This window comes from Micromys minutus, assembly GCF_963924665.1.
Source record: "Micromys minutus genome assembly, chromosome: 3".
NCBI classification, from domain to species: Eukaryota; Metazoa; Chordata; class Mammalia; order Rodentia; family Muridae; genus Micromys; species Micromys minutus.
Genome location: NC_137972.1, coordinates 75,555,696 through 75,575,403, shown reverse-complemented (window position 1 = coordinate 75,575,403; position 19,708 = coordinate 75,555,696). Strand labels below are relative to the sequence as shown.

Below are 19,708 nucleotides of genomic sequence, written 5' to 3'. Positions count from 1 at the left end.
CAAGGCCTTCCTTCCCAGCATCATTGACACTGGGAATAGGTTTTTAATGTAAGAATGTTTCGAGGTCGGGGGCAGTGTTGGGGTACAAAACTTCAAACCCTAACAATCCAGTATTACCATGTTTCAAACACATAGTGATTAAAGTGTAGATATAACTTGATAACTAGACTCTAAAATGGCCATTGTTTTTATTTGTACCTTTACTCTACTTGTCTTAGTTAAAGTTCTAATTGCTGTGAAAAGACATAATGATCATGGCAACTCTTATACAGGACAGCATTTCACTGGTGCTTGCTTACAGTTTCAGAGTTTAGACCATTACCCTCATGGCAGGGGACATGGTATGTCACAGGCAGACATGGTGCTTGAGAGGTAGCTGAGAGTTCTATATCCAGATGTGTAGGCATCAAAAATAGCCACTGGGCCTGGCTTGGGTTTCTGCAACCTTAAAGCCCACCTCCAATGATACACTTCCTCCAATAAGACTACATTTACCTCCTAATCCTTACCAAGTAGTGCCACTCCCCGATGACTAAGCATTCAAACACACATGCCTATAGGAGTTATTCTTATTCAGACCACCAGCCTTCTATCCATGTCCTCATTGTATTCATGTTCCCATTCCACCCTTCTTACACTTCTAGACTGTAGAAGCCATTGTCTTAGCTCTTAAAGAACTTGCCCTTTGGTAAGGAGGAAAATCTATAAGAGCATACAGTGCTTTATTCCATATTGGCCCTTGACTGTTGGTAAGACCAGGCATCCTCATGATAACTGGCTTCAAATGAAAACATCTCTTACAGGAGAGACTCTCTTTATTGTATGGGAATGTGTCATCTTTGTCCTGGTCTGGGGTAAGAGTTTCCCGGGTGCAGCAGCTCATGATAGTGAATTGGGAGCAGGGGTAACCTGTTTGTAGCCTGAGAAGAATGTGAGTGACGAAAGATGAGGACAGTGGCAGGAGCACCTTTCAAGCCAGGGTGTAGGGTTGGACTTCCGTTCCGAGTGCACAGCGATGTTAGTGGAGAATTAACAAGACGTTTTAATTGCAAGTAGAGTGTGTGGATGGTGGAGAGAGAAAGATGGCAGCTGTAAAGTATCCCAAGTAAGAGGATGTTTGCCAGGACACTGGTAATGGTGGTGGGGAGTGAGGAGAAGAATGTGCCAAGCTAACAAGAGGTAGCAACCGTGGTGGTATTGGTGGTGGTGGTGGTAATTGTTGTAGATAATTGGTTGTGGGAAATGGGCAGAAAGGAGAGCATAGAAAGGCCACCCGGTTAATACAGCCACACATCCTAAGTCCAGTGAGAGAACAGTGGTACAGGGCACTAGGAATTCTCATTGGGTGGGAGTCCCCTCCTTTTATCTCATCCTGGGAGGTTGCTAAACATTTTGGGGTGCCTTGGAGTGACTGGGCAGAGTTTGTGAGTCATGTGGCAAGAGCTAGTGTGTGCCTCTGACCTTCCCCGATGACCATGACACCCTGAAGACTTTGCTAAATACAGAATCTAACCCAGGAGTGGGGCAGTTTTTGAGGTTTGCACTTCTAAGAGTTTTGTGGTACCTGTCACTGCCAGAGACCTCCTGTAGAGTAGCAAGGGCTGTTCATCCAGCATAGGCTCCTGCCACATGTAGGCACCTAGCAGTGACCTTTAGAGCAGCGTTGTTTCTCAACTTTCCTGATGCTGCAACACTTTAATACGGTTGCTTGGGTTGTGCTTTGTTGTTATTGTTGTCGTTGCTACCTCATAGCTGTAAGTTTGCTACTGTTAATGGATCACAAAGAAAACATCCGATATGCAGGTGGTCTGAGATGACCACTGTGAAAGCATCCTTTGCCCCTCCCCCAAGGGGTCTCGAGCCACACGTCTTAGAGAGTTATTAGCTTGAAGGACATTCTAGATTCCGGGTCATACTCCTGGCTCTGGATCCACACGGACACCCCTGGGGATTGTGGCTTAGGTGCCTCCAGAGACACAAAAAATTTGCTCTGTGAGAACACAGAAGTCCCTGATCCTTTGTTGGTCCCTGGGGAACAGACTTCCCTGGCAATTATTTCGGAGCCTGTGGCAGTCCAGGCACATCGCTTCAAGTCCAGTCTCCAGCAGCACATTTGAGGGGATCTATTTTACATGAAAAAGAAGCCTTAAAAGCAACATGGCCCCTGGGCATGCAGGCAGCAAGCATGATTCCTGGGAATATTCTCTCTGTGTTATTAATACAACATATTTACTTGATGTTAGATAGGAGAAAGGATGTTGCCTCACTAGAGATATTAACAGTGGGAAGATCCGTTTAAGCAGAGAGGATGTTTGACTCCAAAGGCCTGCCTCTTGTTGTCGATCTGTTCCTTAAGGAAACAATGAATGGGCAGAGGGAATGTCAAGTTTAAAAGCTGCTTTTTGCTACAGGCATTGCTGTAAGTGAAACCCATTATGAGGCTGGAGGTTCTGGGGGTGTTTGGAAATCAGTGTATATCCTTGTATAGGAGGAGCTAGTTCATCCTTATCGATCATCCTGGGGCAGCACAGGATGTTTTACTGAGGGAGGATTCCATATGGAAGTGCTTTGTAAATGGAACGAGCATCTGATTACTGGGAGAAAATGACTTCGAGTTGCCATCTGGCTTCTCAGCCAATACCATTGATTCATGGAGCTGCTAGTAGTTTATTTATTTATTTATTTATTTATTTATTTATTTATTTTTTTTTTCATAACCTGGCCCAATTCAAATGCTGCTGAGAGATTGAAACAATTTTCTTGACATCCTCCCATCTGAACACCGAGGGTAATTGTGGCAAGTACGCACTCAGCCTGCCTCTGTGTCGGCTTCCCAAGGGCCTCAGTGTGGTGGTGCCATTTATCACTACAGCGTTATGAAATTATTATGTGTAGTGCTTTTGCATTTTCATGATGTTCCTTGCTTCTGACAAATGTGAATCTTCCCTTTCGTGCCCACATAGATTCTTTCAATAGTGTGAGGGGACATTGAGCTATCTCAGCCCACCCTCAATCCATGGAATCAATATCTGCTCTTGTTTCTAAGGAGCTGTTGGGTAGGACCACTCACTTGGGTGTTCCTCAGAGGAAGACAGAATCCTCCAGTTCCCAGTGTTTGTTTCTATTCCACTGGTCTAGTTGCCTACAGAAATAATTGGTTAAGAGAAAAAAAAAAAAAAAAAACACTAGAAAGTAGAACCAGTGCAAGTGTAAGAGAACCATTAGATCTTTAGATCAAATGCTGTCTCTGCTGCTTTCTAGCTGGGCTATCTTTGTGAAGCTGGGTAACCCTTCTGTTCTCTAGTCTTCTCCAGAGAGGGAAAATACTAGTGTCTTCTTGGAAATTCACAATAATGCATGGTATGTTACGGTAGTTTGAATGAGAATAGTCCCTAGAGGCTTATGCATTTGAATGCTTAGTCCCCAATGGAACCCCTTGGGAAAGAGTAAGAAGGGGGACATGTGTCACTAGGGGGTGGGCCTTTAGGCCTCTGAAGCCAGTGTCATTCTAGTTAGCTCCCAGATCCCCCTCTCTGCCTCCTGCTTGTGGGTCAGGTGTAAGTAAGCTCTCAGCTAATGTTCCAGCATCATGTCTGCCTGTCTGCTGGCCTGCTTCCCACCAGGGTGCTCATCCTCTGAATCTCTGAAACTGTTAATCCCCAATAAACTCGCCTATAAGTTCCTTTGGTCATGGTGCCTCTTGACATCGAAGGGACATGGTGTCCAATCACATTGAAAAAGGATCAATACAGATGGTAAATTCCGGCTCTGGTACCACTGCTTTTTTTTTTTTTTTTTTTACAAATGGTTGTCTCTAAATCAAAACCATGAATATGGCTGCTTCCATGGCCTCTTTATCCTGTTTTTCAACATTCATGGATCAAATCTGCGAATGAATGGCCTAAAACTTTTTTTGCCAGAACTCTATTGATTTTCAGAACACTGTGGTCTGTAATCTCTCTGGTGATGCTGGCGCTGCCCTCTTGATAGTCACCCTGGAACCTGGTGGCCCAGTGGGTTGGCTTGCCCTATATATGAAGCTGGGGTGACCCTGAGCCCGGGCTTTGCCACAACCTGCAGCGGGTACTGTCAGAGCTGGAGAGACAGTTAAGGGCAGCAACCACCACTGTTCAGGGCCTGTGTGCCTGCCATACCGCAGCATTCTAATCCAGATGCCTTTTTAGGAAGGGAACATTTATTCATGAGGTGTCCAGCTGTATAGAGCTGAATAAAACCTGTGTCTATGAGGATGGGAGAGGAAGACTCACATTGAGAGGGATGGGGAAAGGTGGTTGGGAAGAAGAGAAACAGAGGGCTGGGGAGATAACTTAGTCCCAGAATACTTGAAAGTACGAGGACCTGAGTTCATTTCCCAGAACCTCACTAAAATATGAAGCTAGAGGTCACGGCTGGAGAGGTGGCTCTGTGGTTTAGAGCATCCTAGCACCCATGTGGTAGCTCACAACCCTCCTCTGGTCTTTGCAAGCACCCATAAGCTTATGGTATAAATCATGTATGCAGGTACATACTCAAACACATAAAATAAAAATAAATCTTTCTAAAGAGCTGCTTTGTTGAACATGTTTATAATTCAGCCACTGGGGAGGCAAGTCCCAAAGGTCCCTGGGGCTTTCTTTTCTTTTCTTTTTTTTTTTTTTTGTGTGTGATGAGCTCCAAGCCAAAGGAACCTGTCAAGAAGAACAAAGCATCTTAGTGAGGGTTTTTATTGCTGTGATAAAGACCAGGACCAGAAGCAACCTGGGAAGCAAAGGGTTTTCTCCATTTACAACTCTCAGGTCATACTTTGTCACTGAGAGAAGTCAGGGTCGAAACATAAGGCAGGGACTGAAGCAGAAGCCATAGAGGAGGGCTGCTTACTGGCTTGTTCTTCCTGCTTTCTTATATAACTCGGGATGACTTACCTATGGTCACCACTACCCACAGTGGGCTGGGTACTGCCAAATCAATAATAATAATAATAATAATAATAATAAACAATAATAATACTGGATACTGAAAAATCAATCGTAGTAGTAGTAATAATAATAAATAATAATAATGCTGGGTACTGCCAAATCAATAATGATAATAGTAGTAATAATACTGGGTACCGCCAAATCAATAATAATGATGATAATAATAAGTAAGGCTGGGTACTGCCAAATCAGTAACGACAACAACAACAATAATGCCCCTACAGGCTTGCCTGTAATATAGTCCAGTCTCACAGTCATTTTCTCAATTGAGGTTCTTTTACTCAGATGACTCTTGCATATGTCAAGTCTAAAAGGAACCCAACAGGGAAGATTTATCTGGAGGAACTAATTCACTAGACCTGGACTGTTGGAGGTTATGTCTGGCCTCTCTCACACAGCCCTGCTCTGTTTGCTAGCCCTCTGCAATTGGGGACCCTCTGTGGCCAGTCCTACTGCCACAAATTACCTCTGTGCATTCTCTTCAAGGACTATGGCCCTCTGACTCCATGAGCCTTCAAATAAACCTTGAGTTGTCCATGTGAGATAGTTTAAATCTCAACAATACAGAAATATCTTCATAGAACTAATGTTACAAAATGTAGCTATCCAAAACATACAGCCAGTGACTTTTAACAGGTTTCTATCCTTACACGATCATCACCACACTCTGTTTTGAAATGTTTCTGTAGATATTGGTTCCCAGCTGGCTCCAAGCCCAGCATTTTGAGGTAATGCAGAAAATTTTGAGGTCATCTTGGGCTATATAGTGCGATGCTGTCTCAGACCAACAAACCAAAATAAATGAATGAGCCATCAAGTTGTTTTGTGCCCAGATGCCTGTCAGTTCCTGCTCTAGCCAAGCCCTATGCAGTTTATTTTCTTTTTCTGAATAAATAGAATATTTGCTTTTTTGTTGTTTATGAATGTTTGTCCGCATGTATGTACGTGCACTGTGTGCATGCAGTACCCAAGGAAGCTAAAAGGGGGCACCAGATTCAAACTGTAGTTACAAGGGGCTGTGAGCTGTTGAGCCTTCCTCTCAGTCTCTGTTTGATGTATATTAATCTTTTTCAGGATGTTCATATAAATGGAATGTTGTCTTTTTGAAGTTTATTCATGTTTCACAGGTATCAATAATTTATCTAACCTCACTGCTGAATACTGTTCCTTTTATTAGAACTCTGTGGATATTGATTTAGTAGATGCCATTGCCACCAGACTTACGGCTATAACATATTTTTGCTTCTCTGTGCATGTTGATGGATATTTGAGTTGTTTCTGGCTATGACGCATACTGCCACAATTTTTTTGTGGGGGTGGGCTTTCTTTGTTCTTTGGGAGAGAGAGTGCTCCACTATAAAATAAAGTTTAGTATTTTAAGAAATTGCTCCACTACTTTTCAAAACTTCCGTAAGCATTTTGTCTTCACATTCTCACTAGCAGTGTTTGAAAACTTGGTGTCTGTGTCTTTTTAGATAGACACTCTAGTGGGCGTGTAGTAATAGCTCACTGTGGCTCTGGCATTTCTCTAAGGCTAATGGTGCTAGGCATCTTTTCAGATGCTCATTAGACATGTGTACATCTTCCTTGATGAAATGTCTATTCAGATGACACTCATTTTGAAAAATGAGCCGTTTGTCATTTTATTGTTGAGCCTAAAATGGGGAGGTAGCATTGTTCAAATCCTCTTTATTCTTACTAATTTTTTTTTTGTCTGCTGTTTATATCAATTAATGAGGGGGCTGTTAATCTCTACAGCCACGATGGCTCAAATTCCCCTTTCATTTTGCCTGTCTTTTTCCCCCCACGTATTTTGGGGACCATGATCAGGTCATGAAAGTTGAGTTTCCTCAGCCACATGGCGATTTGTCTTGTGTCCCATGTCTTTGTTTCTCTGGTCCCTTCGTTACCAGCCTTCTTTGTGTTAACTCATTTCTTATTTATTTAACCCATTTTTTTCCTTGTGTCTCAGAGAATACTTTTAGTGACAGCTTTTGCAAATACATACCTTCCAGGAGCAGAGTCTCCTATGGGGCTATGCTAACTGAGTTCTTGTTAAATGCAGAAGGTTTGCTTCCATCCTGCTGCCATTTTCACCCCCCCCCCCCCCACCGTGGTAAGATTGCCATAAGTGTGCTGTGACTCCTGGGTAGAGTGTGGGGGCACTGCTGCTCTGTTATTCTACCATGAACGTTTTTATTATAATTTTAAAGGGAGAGAGTAAATACCTGTGCACAGCCTTTTGTATTGCACACAGGGTGACTTTTAAGGTATTATTTTTTAAACTTTGTTTAGTTAGTGGGGGGCACACACACCACAGAATGTATAGAGCAGTCAGAGGACAGCTGGCTGGAGTCCACTCTTTCCTTCTACCGTGGGGACCCTGAGTATCACAGTCAGGTTTGCAGGGTTGGCTCCTGGATCCTTTATCTATTGATCCGTCTCTTTAGCCTTTCTTCAGAGTCCATATTTGAATCTCTGTGGGTGTCCCCCCACTCCCTGTCTACCTGTAGGAATTACTTTCATATTCCTTGTAAGAAAGATCTGGCAGTGAATTCTGTCTTTATAATTTTTGTTTGTTTTGTTTTGAGACAGGGTTTCTCTGTGAAGCCTTGGCTGTCCTGGAACTCACTCTGTAGAGAGAACTAGCTTCTTACTTATCCATATGCCTGCCTCTACCTCCCAAGTGCTGGGATTAGAAGTGTGAACCACCACACTCAGCTCATGCCATGGTTTAAAATGTGGGCTCTGGGGATAAAGTTTAGGATCCTAGGTTTTGTGCATCAAACACTGTACTGGGTAAGCGGTTTTCATGGCCCAAATGGGGGCTTTGCAATGCACACAGTGGTATTCTGGGGCTCTGAGGCATGCAGAGAGGCTGAATTGGCACAAAACAGCTCTGCCTGAGGATCCTATGTTGATGTAAATGATTAGTGTGAGCTTTAGTACAAGATCTCTTGGAGGACTATGCCTATCCCTATGTCTATCTCTATGTCTATCCCTCTGCCTATCCCTGTGCCTATCCCTGTGCCTATCCATCTGCCTATCCCTCTGCCTATCCCTATGCCTATCCCTATCCCGTATGCTTTTTGTTTTGTTTTATTTTGTTGTTTTTTCTTTCAATTTGCCAAGCTGTGACTGTTTGTTAACTGGCCAGATTATAAAAATCCATGGGAAACACCTTAGTTCATCCATCTAACAAGCCTGTTTACCTTGTTTTCTCTGTTGCCAGCATCTCCACCTTCTAAAAGTGAGTTGCCTTTCTTCATTCCACCTTGTGGGGAAGATAATTTGAAGGACCTCAGGAAGTTATTTGCTTCCTTGAAGCATTTCCCAACTGTATAGATCTCATGAATTAGATCCTCTGTGCAGATGATGCCAAATTTACCAAGAGATTGAGCAATCAAGGAATTATCTGTCATGGCAATCTGCTTCTTATTGATTTTGCCATAGCCTCGTTTGTAGATGAGCTCACTTACTGACTTCAGGTTGGGGTAGCCCCACGAAATGTATGGTTCCACAATCCTCAGCATCTTAATTGAAGCCTTGTTGAGCTTAACAAAGGTGCCATTGAAGATCTGTCCAAGATGAAGAAGTTGTAACACCTTGCGTATCTTTGGGCTTCTCCACTGATATAGCGGATTCTGATGACAAATGCCACCTTTGGCTTTGCTCTCCTAGACATCTGAATCTCAGTCCGGTACCTCTGCCTTTACTCCTCGTGATAGTGCTTTGACTTCTCATAGATGAGCTCCCTCCTTGCCTTCCACGGTGTCTTCAGGGCAAACTTCTTCCTTGGGTGCTTCACCTTCAACTCTGTGAAATTTCACTTTTTCTTAAGGGTTTCTGGCACAGCAGCAACCTTCTTTTTCTTCTCTGGAATGGCCTCCAGATCCCCTATACTTGAAAGCTGAGTAATCAAGTTCTTTCAGCTCTCCCATAAAACAGAGCGGCCACCATACTGATTTTGAGTTCAAAGAGTGCTCTAGGTTGAAGTGTGCAAGGCTCATTACCAATTGTTTTAAGACTTGACCAGATGCCAAAATACCTGCCAGTGATTCCATAGCTCTGACAAAGGGTGCACAGAGCCAGTGGGAACCTGAAACCTGCTTTTCTAAGCTGGAAGAAAGAGCCATGGCGGTGGTGGAGGGGTCAGTGATGTGATTTTCATGTTGGAAGGAATTACATTTAGTAGTGGTTTTATTTTATTTTGAGTGGGAGGACCATAAACTATTGCACATTCTCTTAGAATTAATTAATTGGACATAAAATTCAAAGAGAGTAAGGAGTCATTAAAAACTGTTGCCTCTGTCGTGGCTTAGGGCTGTTCAGGGAAAGGCAGGGAGAGAAAGAAGATGAGAGGACCCACAATATAAGGGGAGAGGGCGAAATGGTCCAAGAGAGATGCAGATGATGAAGTTAGAGGAACAAAAAGAAGGAGGTGGAGATAGAAGGCAAGGCCAGCGAGGTCTTTGTGAGGCTGAACAGGCAGAGGCTGACACTGTCATTTGAGGTGATCTAAAAAGCACCTGCAAGGCTATGTGAGATCAGGATCCAAAGAGTGACAGCATGAATGGGGGGCCTGGGAGAGCTGTGGTGGCTCAGGATCCTGCTGTGGGGTTGAGGAACTCACCGAGGAACAGGCCTACCTGTGATCACAGTGCCTCCCGAGGACTGGAGCTTTTGTTCAACAGCTTTCTTCACAGAGACTAGGAAAGGGGTCTCAAGGCATGTCTTGTCCAGACTGACCAAGTCAGTGTGAGGCTATTAAAATCTCACATATGTCCCATGCTAGTTCCTGTGTAAGAAGACATGTTATAAAGGGGATATGGTGGTACAGGTATGTCATCTCAGCCTTCAGGAGGCTGAGGTTTGACAACAAGAGTGTTTCAAAAGAGAAAAGACATACCTTTGGCATGACAGATAAGAGATTAAATTTCCCTTGAAATTATTCTCATGGGTTAAAAAAAAACAGTTTGGTTAGAACACTTCTGATAATAACAGGAATGCTTCGTAAACTTGTTAGCATTGATGTGCTTGCAAATGCCTGGGGCCACAAAGTCTCAAAAGCTTCTCAGTCTAATTCGTTCTCTGCCTTTTAAGGAAGACTGATTTGGAAATTATGCCCAGTTATCCCATGAGCTCAATTTGTGCTCAATCATTGCAGCAGACACAAAGCAGCACCTTGCCAAATGGCTCCTTCACCTGGCCCAGTTGTGGGTCATGTGGTTGGAGCAAAAGCAAGAGGCTAGGACTGTGGTGTTCTGGGCCACCTGGCTGTGTAGACCTATGACCCTAGACTTCACAAATGAGAGTGTTTTGCACACCATTTCCCTAGTGCACCAAACTTCTGCCATGAAGGCATGGCTGTTCAGATGAGAGACAGAATAGCACACTGGGCTTCTTTCAGCTGACATCAGCATTATAGTTTTATCACAGAAACTGAATACTGGCTTCAGAGAGCAGAGACTATTCCTCTTAGTTCAGAAAGAGATGTCCTTGAAAGGATGGATAAAAACGTTACTTTGAAATTACTTGCATGGGATTAAAAAGGAATATTAAACAGACCCCCAAACCCTCACAAACTGGCATTGAAGTATCTAGAAATGATGTATGTTTTTTGCCATTTGTAATTAGAGTGTTACATAAATTTATTATGACTAGGAAGCTTTCATCATCAGCTAAAGATATAATGTGTAGTAGACCTGAGATACGGGTAGTCTACAAAGGGGTATGGACCAAACCTGGCTCACTGCCTGTTTTTGTTAGTAAAGTTTTATTGGAACTCAGCCATGTCCCCTTGTGTACAGGTTGCCATGGATGCTGTGTTGGGCTACAGTGACAGATACCAGTGTTACTATGGTGACCACATGGCCTGGGAGCCTAAAATATTTACTGTCTTAGTCTTTTCAGAGTAAGTGGGTCAAATTCTTTCCAGGAACCCCTGAGAGAGGCAGCCACATTACTTTGTCCTGACCACATCGAGGTTGATACCTCTTGCACTCTTGTTGGTGTCGGCCTTTACCGCAGGCTTCCAGGCTTTTGAATCTGAGTTTAGGGTCACTTCCACACAGATGCCCTGTCTTAACAACATATCAGCAATAAGCAAGTGGATATCATTTCTCACTCAGACTCTTTGAGTAGCTGACTAGGCAGTGTTCCTTATTCCATATTGTGTAGAATGCTATGCTATTTCTAAAGGACAGCTTCTGCTCCATAACCTTCCTTCCCCCACTGATCTCCAAACCCAGAGCAAACCAGTAGTGTTGCCTTCAGGGCTGCTTTATCGCAGATGACTCCATTTAGATCCCTGAGTCACATGTTACTTCCTCTTGCCCCAAGCTGGCCAGGGCTCTCCACCTGGTGTATCTTCTTGTGTCACTGATCCTCGCTTTTGAAAGAATGTGGCAACTCCTACCCCTTCGTGTCTTTCACTTATTTATTTATTTATTGAAGGTACGTGAGTACAGTGTCGGTCTCTTCAGACACACCAGAAGAGGGCATCAGATCCCATTGCAGATGGCTGTGAATGGTTGCGGTTGCTGGGAATTGAACTCAGGACCTCTGGAAGAGCAGTCAGTGCTCTTAACCACTGTACCATCTCTCCAGCCCCGCCCCCTTTCATGTCTTTTAGAACCTAGTTCACTTTTGTGTCTTTGATCTGTGCCCACTGTTGTCATTCTCAATTGCTTTGCCGTTGTGTTGTGGTACTGTTGTCTGTGCTGTCACTATGTGGTTTCATCTTGCTGTGGATGGGTTGTCTCTTAATCACAACCATGCTTCTTTGAATGGCCCATGCAGCAGGCACTGGGGGTTGTAGAAAGCACACAGATCATGTATGCCAGTGTTGGGAATAGTTCGTTAATATTTACCTACTGAGTGCTGGCTACAGGACCCCCGTGGTGCTCACAGAAACACGCATTGCTATACCATTGCTGAGGCTTGGAAATGGGCTCTGGTAGATTGGCTTGATGAACAGCTGCCTAGGCTGGATTGGAGTCAGGCGTGATGGTAGAAATCCATGATCCTAGCACTAAGGAGGATACGGTAGGATGTCAAGTTGATAGGCAGCTTGGGCTACAGAGTGAGTTCCGTGATCAGCCGGGGATGGATATATCCATCTCCTGACAAGAACTTGTAGCCCCCAAAACAGGAATTTCATAGTGACCTCAAGGTTCTCCATTACAAAGTTACAGGAATAGACCAGGTAGCAATGGTCTCCAGTGCCCTAAGCACACATATGTCATCATAGGTAGGTAGATTTTACACACATGCACATATACCTTCTTGGGTGTTAGAATCATCACCTTTGCACAGAGTTCCCCAGGTGGATGCAGTTGCTAGTAACAGCCCCATCACCGAAGCCAGAATGAAAAGGTGGGGTTATTTATCTCTTAGAAGATTGAAGTTTTCCGCTGTAGTCCTGAGAACCTGGATTTTTGCTGAAGAGTACTTGGCAACTTCCCATGGGCCACTTGTTTAGAGAGTAAGGGAAGATTCAGACATGTCTGTCCATAGGCCACCCTGTTCTGCAGTACTGATGTCAACATGGATCAAAGTCCTCCCTTTGAACTCACATGTGTGTGCATATTCGAATGTGTACAAATGCATCTTCGAATATGGGGGGTGTGGATGCCTGGGATTTATCTCAGGTATACTTCCTCAGAAGCCGTCTCTCTTGCTTTTTGAGATAGGGTCCCTCACTGGGACCTGAGATTCACCACTTAGTACAGGCTTGCTGGCCAGGGAACCCAGGGGTACAGCCTTCCCAGCTCGGGCATCCCCAGTGTGCCCCATCATGCTCAGCGTTGTGCACAGTTGTTGAAGATTAAACTCGGATTCTCACACTGGTTGAACAAGCACTTCACTGAATTTTTGCCCAGCCCTGGGAGCTGTTTTTAACAAAAGTTCAAGAGATTCTGAAATGCATATCTCCCCCTTCCTCTCGCTTTTCCTCTCTAACACTTTTCCTTCATCCCCCTCTCCCTCCCTTTCCTTCCCTCCCTTTCTCCCTTCCTTTCTTAATTGCCTCTTCTCCTCCAGTTAGTTAATGTAGCAGAAGCCTGCACACTTCTCACACTAACTTCATTTCTACTTGGCCCAGGGTAAGGGTGCTTCCTCCTTCCCTTTTCCTCCCTGAGTCTCTGTCCCTTTGTCTCTGTCTCTAATTATCCAGCTGTTTCCTTTAGCCCCATTGCCCATTAAGTAAAGGCAGCCATTCCCTTCAGCACTTGCCTCCCTCCGAGCTGGATTAGTCTCTGCCACATAAAAAGCCACAAGTGGCTTTTATGGTCTCATGCATACTTAATTAGTCCAGCTTCTGAAAACGGTGCTTTAAGTGAGTGAAGACATTAGCCTCAGATCTAATTGATCCACAAAGTACCATTTCAGAATGGCTGCTGGAACTTGAGCTGCTGGTCTAGACTAGCATCACTGGGGCCCACAAGAGGCTGCAAGGAGAAAAGACCCAGTTTGAGGCAGGACAGGAGCCCCAGGGCGTGCTCTAGTTCTAGAGGAACTGTTTGCAGTCTTTATCCCCATCACCTTTCCCTGGCCTCATGAATGGAGGATGTCACCTGCAGATCTACTTGTTGATATTTACATTTTAAATGCTCCCAAGGCCACATGCTAAAGGCTCCATTGCAGCCTGTGGTGGTGTTGGGAGGCAGACAACCTTCCCAAGGATACTTAAGTCAACACATAATCCCTCCAAGGGATTATAGGTCCTTTTCCATTTTACGTCCTGGCCTTTGTGAAGTAGCAACTTTGCATTTTTATTTTCCCTGCGGTGACCACCATCTTACTCTGCTTATCCATAGACCCGAAACAACAAAGCCAAGAGTGGCTATGGCTGAAACTTCAAATCAAAGCCAAGTCAAGTCTTCCTGTATATTGTTGGTCTTGGGCATTTTGACAGGGCAGTGGGATGCTAAGACACTGTCAGACTGCTCTGCTCCTGGTGTCTATCTGACTAGTCCGGGGGCTGCTGACCTGACTAGTCCCAGCTCTCTTCTTATCCTTCCAAACTCAGCATGTTGTTCTCCACCTCTCCGGAGTTAGTCCACCTACCCAGTTATTCCTGTACACCACATCACCTGTTTGAAGCCAGAGCATTTGCTCTACCCTACGTGCCTTTGTTACAGCTGAAAGACCTGAATAATTGAAGCCTTTCTTTTCCCTTGCCCAGGGCTTTCAGAAAGCACATCGGTGGGAGCATTTTAGAGCCATTGTAACCGAGCCAGGCCCTGTTTATCTTCCGTTCTCAACAACTGCAATCTGTTATTCAGAGAAAAAGAGCGTGAGCCCAGGGAGTTGTGGGTTGGCCTTGGCTGGAAGACGCAATGGAATTGGACCCTGAATGGGAACCTTGCTGATCAAGGGTGTGACAGATGCTCCAAAGCTGCTCTGTGGGGCTGGCCCACAGAATGGTACTGAAGGAAATATCCCCATGCCTTAGCAGCCTGCCTCTCACCTTCCTTCTGGTCAGCTGGGGACCAGATTCAAAACTACCTTAGGGCCTTGGCTGAGTCACAGATGCTGTGGGACGCCAGGTGCTCAGCATGAGCTTCAGCTCTTCTGACTGGGGCTGAGATCCTCTGGGCTTAAAAATACACTGAAAGGAGGAGAGGAATGGCAGGTGACCTGGCCACACTGTTCTCTGGATAGTAGGGGCACACAGAGGTGCCCTAGTCATCAACATTATCACAGATGGTTGGGTATGTGCTTGGATTCCAGCAGATGGGACAGGATTAGAAGGTTGTGGATGATTGGCTGTTTGTAAGCACATTCCTATGTATGATCTTAGAAGAAAGCTAGCTCTCTGGGACTCTCCTCCCTTCTCTTTTTGTAACAGTCTGAAGATCTATCATAGTCATTTTGAAATAAAGCTTCTCTGACATGTCTTGTCCATCACTTTGTGCTGATGACCTTCCGTATCGCTCCCAACTTCCAGACGGTTCTGTCTGGTCCACTAGCATTCATGTCTTCATTGTACCTACATGCCTTTTCCCATACTTGGTGCAAGACTTAGGCTTTTCAAACCCTGAATGCTGCCAGTGAACCAGAGAAATACCAGAATATTGATAATGGCTACAGCTTGTCCTTCCTTCGCATGCCCTCATGTGTGGTTTAGGTTTATCCTGGCCCCAGATCTTACTGTCCTTTCACAGTGAGCAAGCACAGAGTAACTTACCTGGAGTGAGGATGGACTCCTGTAGTCTGACCACAGACACCCTTTTACGTTACCATCCCTCTGCTCTGTCACACCCTGGAATGGGAGGCTTCTCTGGCCAGTGGCTTTGCACTATTATGTTGGTGCTCACATCCATCAAAGTAGGGCTGCTAGGACTCTGGTCTCTCCGAATCAAAGCCGAGGGAAGGTAATTGAGTTGGCTAGGGTCACAGCCAATAAACGAATAGCAGGGACTCACCTCTGCTCTCTCTCGGTGTGCCTGCACTGCTACCACCATACAGCACGGATCACCTCCATTGCTCACAGTGGTGTTCCTGGCTTGTTCTGCTCTGGGTCAGTTCTCTCCTTCGTGAGGAACTCGAGCTTTCCTTGTTCGTAGCTGTGCTCCAAGCATTCTTCCCTGCCCGGTGAGGGCCCCAGTCATCTGGCAAATCTCTCATAGCAGGGACAGCTGTCCTCCTGCGATGCCGGTCATGGTACCTACAAACAGAGCACTCCATCTTCCCTCTAATGAGCCTTATAATAGCACACCGCCCCTCAGATTTATAATGTAGTTGTGTCTGTGTGTACCTTCTAGCCAGGTGGCCTTTTAAGACCAGGTGTCCTCATTTTTTTCTGTCCATTTTGTCCAGCCAGGCAAATAGCATATGTTTAGTAAATGTTGTTAGACAGATTCAGGCAAGACAGGAATACCAAAGAGAGGGGAAATATAAAAATATCCCAACAGGGCTATAGTGCTTACAGCAGTCCAGAGGGGTTTTGTTTTGTTTGTTTGTTTGTTTGTTTTATTAGATATCCTTTAGCCTGTGTTACTTGGAAACTTCCAGAAGGAAATGGGGCTAAATATAATCCCACTACAAGGCCTGTTTGTGTCAGGCTGTGATCCCAGCTACAGGGAAGCAGAAGGAAGAGGCTCACAGGGTTAAGACTTACCTAGTCTGTGAGTGTAAATTCTGCCTAGCTTATAGAGAGTGAGTCCGAGGTCATCACGGACAACTTAGTAAGATTCTATCTCAAAAAGCGAAAAGAATTCTGGGAATGTAGCTCAGTGTCAGCGTGTTTCCTTAGCATGTGTAGGACTGAGTGCATGGGGCATGCATGAATAAATAACATATTCTACTGAGCTAATCTGGCTGCTCTGCTTCTCTACTTAGGTGTTTGGGGGCTGGTATCTTGGTAAAAAGAGCCTCTGCTCCAATGCTCTTGAGCATCCACAGACTTCATATATAACATGAATTTAGAAAAGTCACATGGACTTTGGGCCTAATTTCTGACTACTTCTTAGGTTCCCTTTGTGGAGAGACATGGAACCCTTAAAGCTGGAGGCAGATATTGGCCAAAACCATCTTTGCTACTGATTGAATTAGGGTTATCAAATGAAGGAAATGCCTATCTGATTTATTTGGTTTCTACTCGCCTTTTGCATCTAGTGGCACATCACTAGGCCTGTGGGAGGGTCCAAGAAGGGCAGGTGATTGTCCCCTTGCGTGTCTTCTAAGATCGTCTTTGAATTTTCTTTTGCCACCCTCAGGTGAGCGTGTTGACCACCCTGGAACGCAGGTTCAACCTTCAGAGCGCCGACGTGGGTGTGATCGCCAGCAGCTTTGAGATCGGCAACCTGGCGCTGATTCTGTTCGTAAGTTACTTCGGAGCACGTGGGCACCGACCGCGCCTCATCGGCTGTGGCGGAATCGTCATGGCGTTGGGCGCACTGCTCTCGGCCCTGCCTGAGTTTCTCACCCACCAATACAAGTATGAGGCTGGCGAGATCCGATGGGGAGCAGAGGGCCGGGATGTCTGTGCCACCAATGGGTCCAGCAGTGATGAAGGGCCTGACCCTGACCTAATCTGCCGTAACCGGACAGCCACGAACATGATGTACTTGCTGCTCATTGGGGCTCAGGTGCTCCTGGGCATCGGTGCTACTCCCGTGCAGCCCCTGGGAGTCTCCTACATTGACGACCACGTGCGGAGGAAGGACTCTTCGCTCTACATAGGTAGGCACGGCCCCTGCTGTCTGGGTTGGGGTAGTGGTGCAAAGTTGGACCCTATTTTGCTAGATCACTGGTTTATAGAACTGGCTAACATTCTTCAGGGTTGGATTCCCAGAAAGTCTCACATGCCTGATCTGGGAGCAATGTAACTGGATCATTGTGAAAAATCTTACCAAGGGATGCTTGGATGCTGCCTGCATCTTACCAGATGCAGATCTTGCATGAGGGAAGATCTGGTCTGGAAGGGTTTGGGGTTAATCTACTTGGTGTGTGTTGTGGCATAGGGGAATGAGAGACCCTCTAGTGTTTACCAAGGTCTACTTGGGGGTCTTCATTTTAGGAGATCCCAGCTTTGAAGAATCAAAACTGCCACTTGGTTTTGTTTTGTTTTTTTTTTTTTGTTTGTTTTGTTTTCTTTTGTTGTTGTTTTGGACTTTAAAAGGGCAGTTGATTACACTGTCAACATTTGTTATAACTCCAAGTTGGCAACTTCTGGTAATGATTCAACTAGCAACCTGCCCAGGAACTGGGTATTGGGAAGAAATGAAGAATGTACAAACTTTAGAGAACTGTTTTCTGCTGAAGTAGGTTCTGACATTTTATACTGCAAAGATGAAAGAGCCCTAAGGTTTGGGTTTCAAGAAATAGCTAAGTGGCAGTTAGCTCATGTGACAAATGGTGTCCTTGACCAAGTGCCGATGGACAGTTGTATGGTCACTTATGAAGTATCTCTAGCCCTGACTTGCTAAATATGCATTTTCTCCCAATGAAGATATCTCCTACCACTGAATGTGGAACTTGTAAGAATGACTTCTACTTGGGAAAGTGTGGTGTCACCTGACTGCAGTGTGCCTTGAAGTAAACAGCTAATTATGTAGGCTTACATTGAAGTAGAATGTGAACCGAATTTGACATAGCTTCCTATCTACCAAGCTCCTACTTTACACAGCCCAAGGTTTCTGAGAGAGGATGTCTGGGAGCACATAGCCATGTAGATACCTGCCATGGAGTTGGAGCCTTGATTGAATATGTATACTGAAGATCAATGTTTGACCTTCCTGTAGGAGGAAGCTGTGAGGGAGAAAAATATAGAACATGTCCCCTACCCTATCCAAGGCAAACCCAGTTAGGACATCTTTATGTCACAGGGCTTAGAACTGTTGAAGCAAAGATACACAGTCCTGATTGGTGCCCTTTCTCCACATGGTTAAGGCTTCTGTTGTACCTGGACGGGGGCAGGGATTCACTGAGGTGGCAACTATGGTGATTCTTTATTTTTGGCTGCTGTTAAATCAGCAACTTGTTAAGTTTGTATCCATAACTACAGCTGGACTGCTAGTCTTTGGTTTGAAGATGCTTCACTAGCTCATTGAGAGAATGGTTTTCTGGGTGAGCACATCACCCAGAAGGAAATAACCAATAAAAAGCTGAGTTTGTCTCCTGAACAATCAAACGAAGTATGATTTCTATGCTAAGGGGAACATTTGGGTTTTTTGGGAGATGGGAGGTAGACTCAAGACTCATAGGACAAAACAAGACAAGGTATTGCTTGTTTGTTTTATAAATATTCTGATCTGTTCCATGAGATTTGTAGTTAGTTTTTGGTTAGAAAGACTGTTTCAGTCAAATTTAGACTTGGGCTCCTCTTCTATGGCAGAGTCAGTTGAGTGTTATTTTGGCATAGTATATGGATTATTGTAGTGCTCTGGTCCATCTGACCAAATTCTAAACCATGACACTGTACAGCTGTGCAGATAGCTCTTCCAGGTCTGTCTGAAATGGTTTCATGGGTCTGTTTAGAAGGAGTAGCCTAGAGCAAGCCTTTTGCGCAGATTGGCCTTCATGGGTGACGTCTTATTGAATTCTCCAGGAGCAGTTTTGGAAGACTGTAGTGCATACGGCAAACCTCTGGTGTGTTCACTTCTGGCAGGAGCCATAAAGACATGTCCATGGTCACGAGAGTGGCACAGCATTTATTTATTTTAATTAGGCTCTAGATCTGGAAGCCACTTAACTTTGCCTTTAGAAGTACCTGAGGGAGCACACTACTCTAGAGCAGGGCTATCGGGGGAAAAAAATGAAGATGGGTCTGTAGGAATAGACATGAATTCTTTGGGAAGGAAGGATATTTGTTATCCTTGAGTTTGGCTCCAGAAAAGCGGGCCTAGAGGTGGGTCTTTTTTTCTAGCATGCCTAACTTAACACTGGAATAGAGACAGAACCAATGTAAATATTATATACTGAAAATATTGACCTGTTTTTAAGTAATCCTCTCTGTATGGGCCAGGAGGGTCAGCCTGCACTGTGTAGGCTCTGGGTCATCTGCGAGAAGACCTGTTGTTAGCTGCCTGCACAGTAGGTCTGCATCTGGTGCTAGCCACCCACCCATGTCCAGGTTATAGAGTCCCATAGTGCATACAAAAATGAAAAAGTTCAGCTCAGGTCCCTCTGGCATTTCCCTTCTTAAAGTCCTCTAACATCATTAGGAGATGTGATTTTAAATCAGAATCTTGCTTTTCCAGGATGCTGGTATGTCCAGGGCTTGC

The 19,708-nt window shown here is 44.9% G+C and overlaps 1 protein-coding gene and 1 pseudogene across 2 annotated transcripts in view; one reads left to right on the top strand and one right to left on the bottom strand.

Moving 5' to 3' along the window:
- Nucleotides 1–8,158: 8,158 nt before the first annotated feature.
- On the bottom strand, nucleotides 8,159–12,773 carry LOC308418946 (large ribosomal subunit protein uL30-like; annotated as a pseudogene). The gene is made up of 2 exons: nucleotides 12,681–12,773; nucleotides 8,159–8,886 (listed from the first exon to the last, which is right to left on the bottom strand). The product of its transcript is annotated as a large ribosomal subunit protein uL30-like (transcript).
- A 3,699-nt stretch (nucleotides 12,774–16,472) lies between these two features.
- SLCO3A1 (solute carrier organic anion transporter family member 3A1) overlaps nucleotides 16,473–19,708 on the top strand; it is a gene marked incomplete at its 5' end in the record, with an annotated part of 222,531 nt that continues 219,295 nt past the window's right edge. Inside the window, 2 exons of the mRNA XM_080914454.1 lie at nucleotides 16,473–16,493; nucleotides 16,700–17,165. Coding sequence (XP_080770580.1) covers nucleotides 16,473–16,493; nucleotides 16,700–17,165 — 487 coding nt within the window. The remainder of the gene's footprint in view (nucleotides 16,494–16,699; nucleotides 17,166–19,708) is intronic.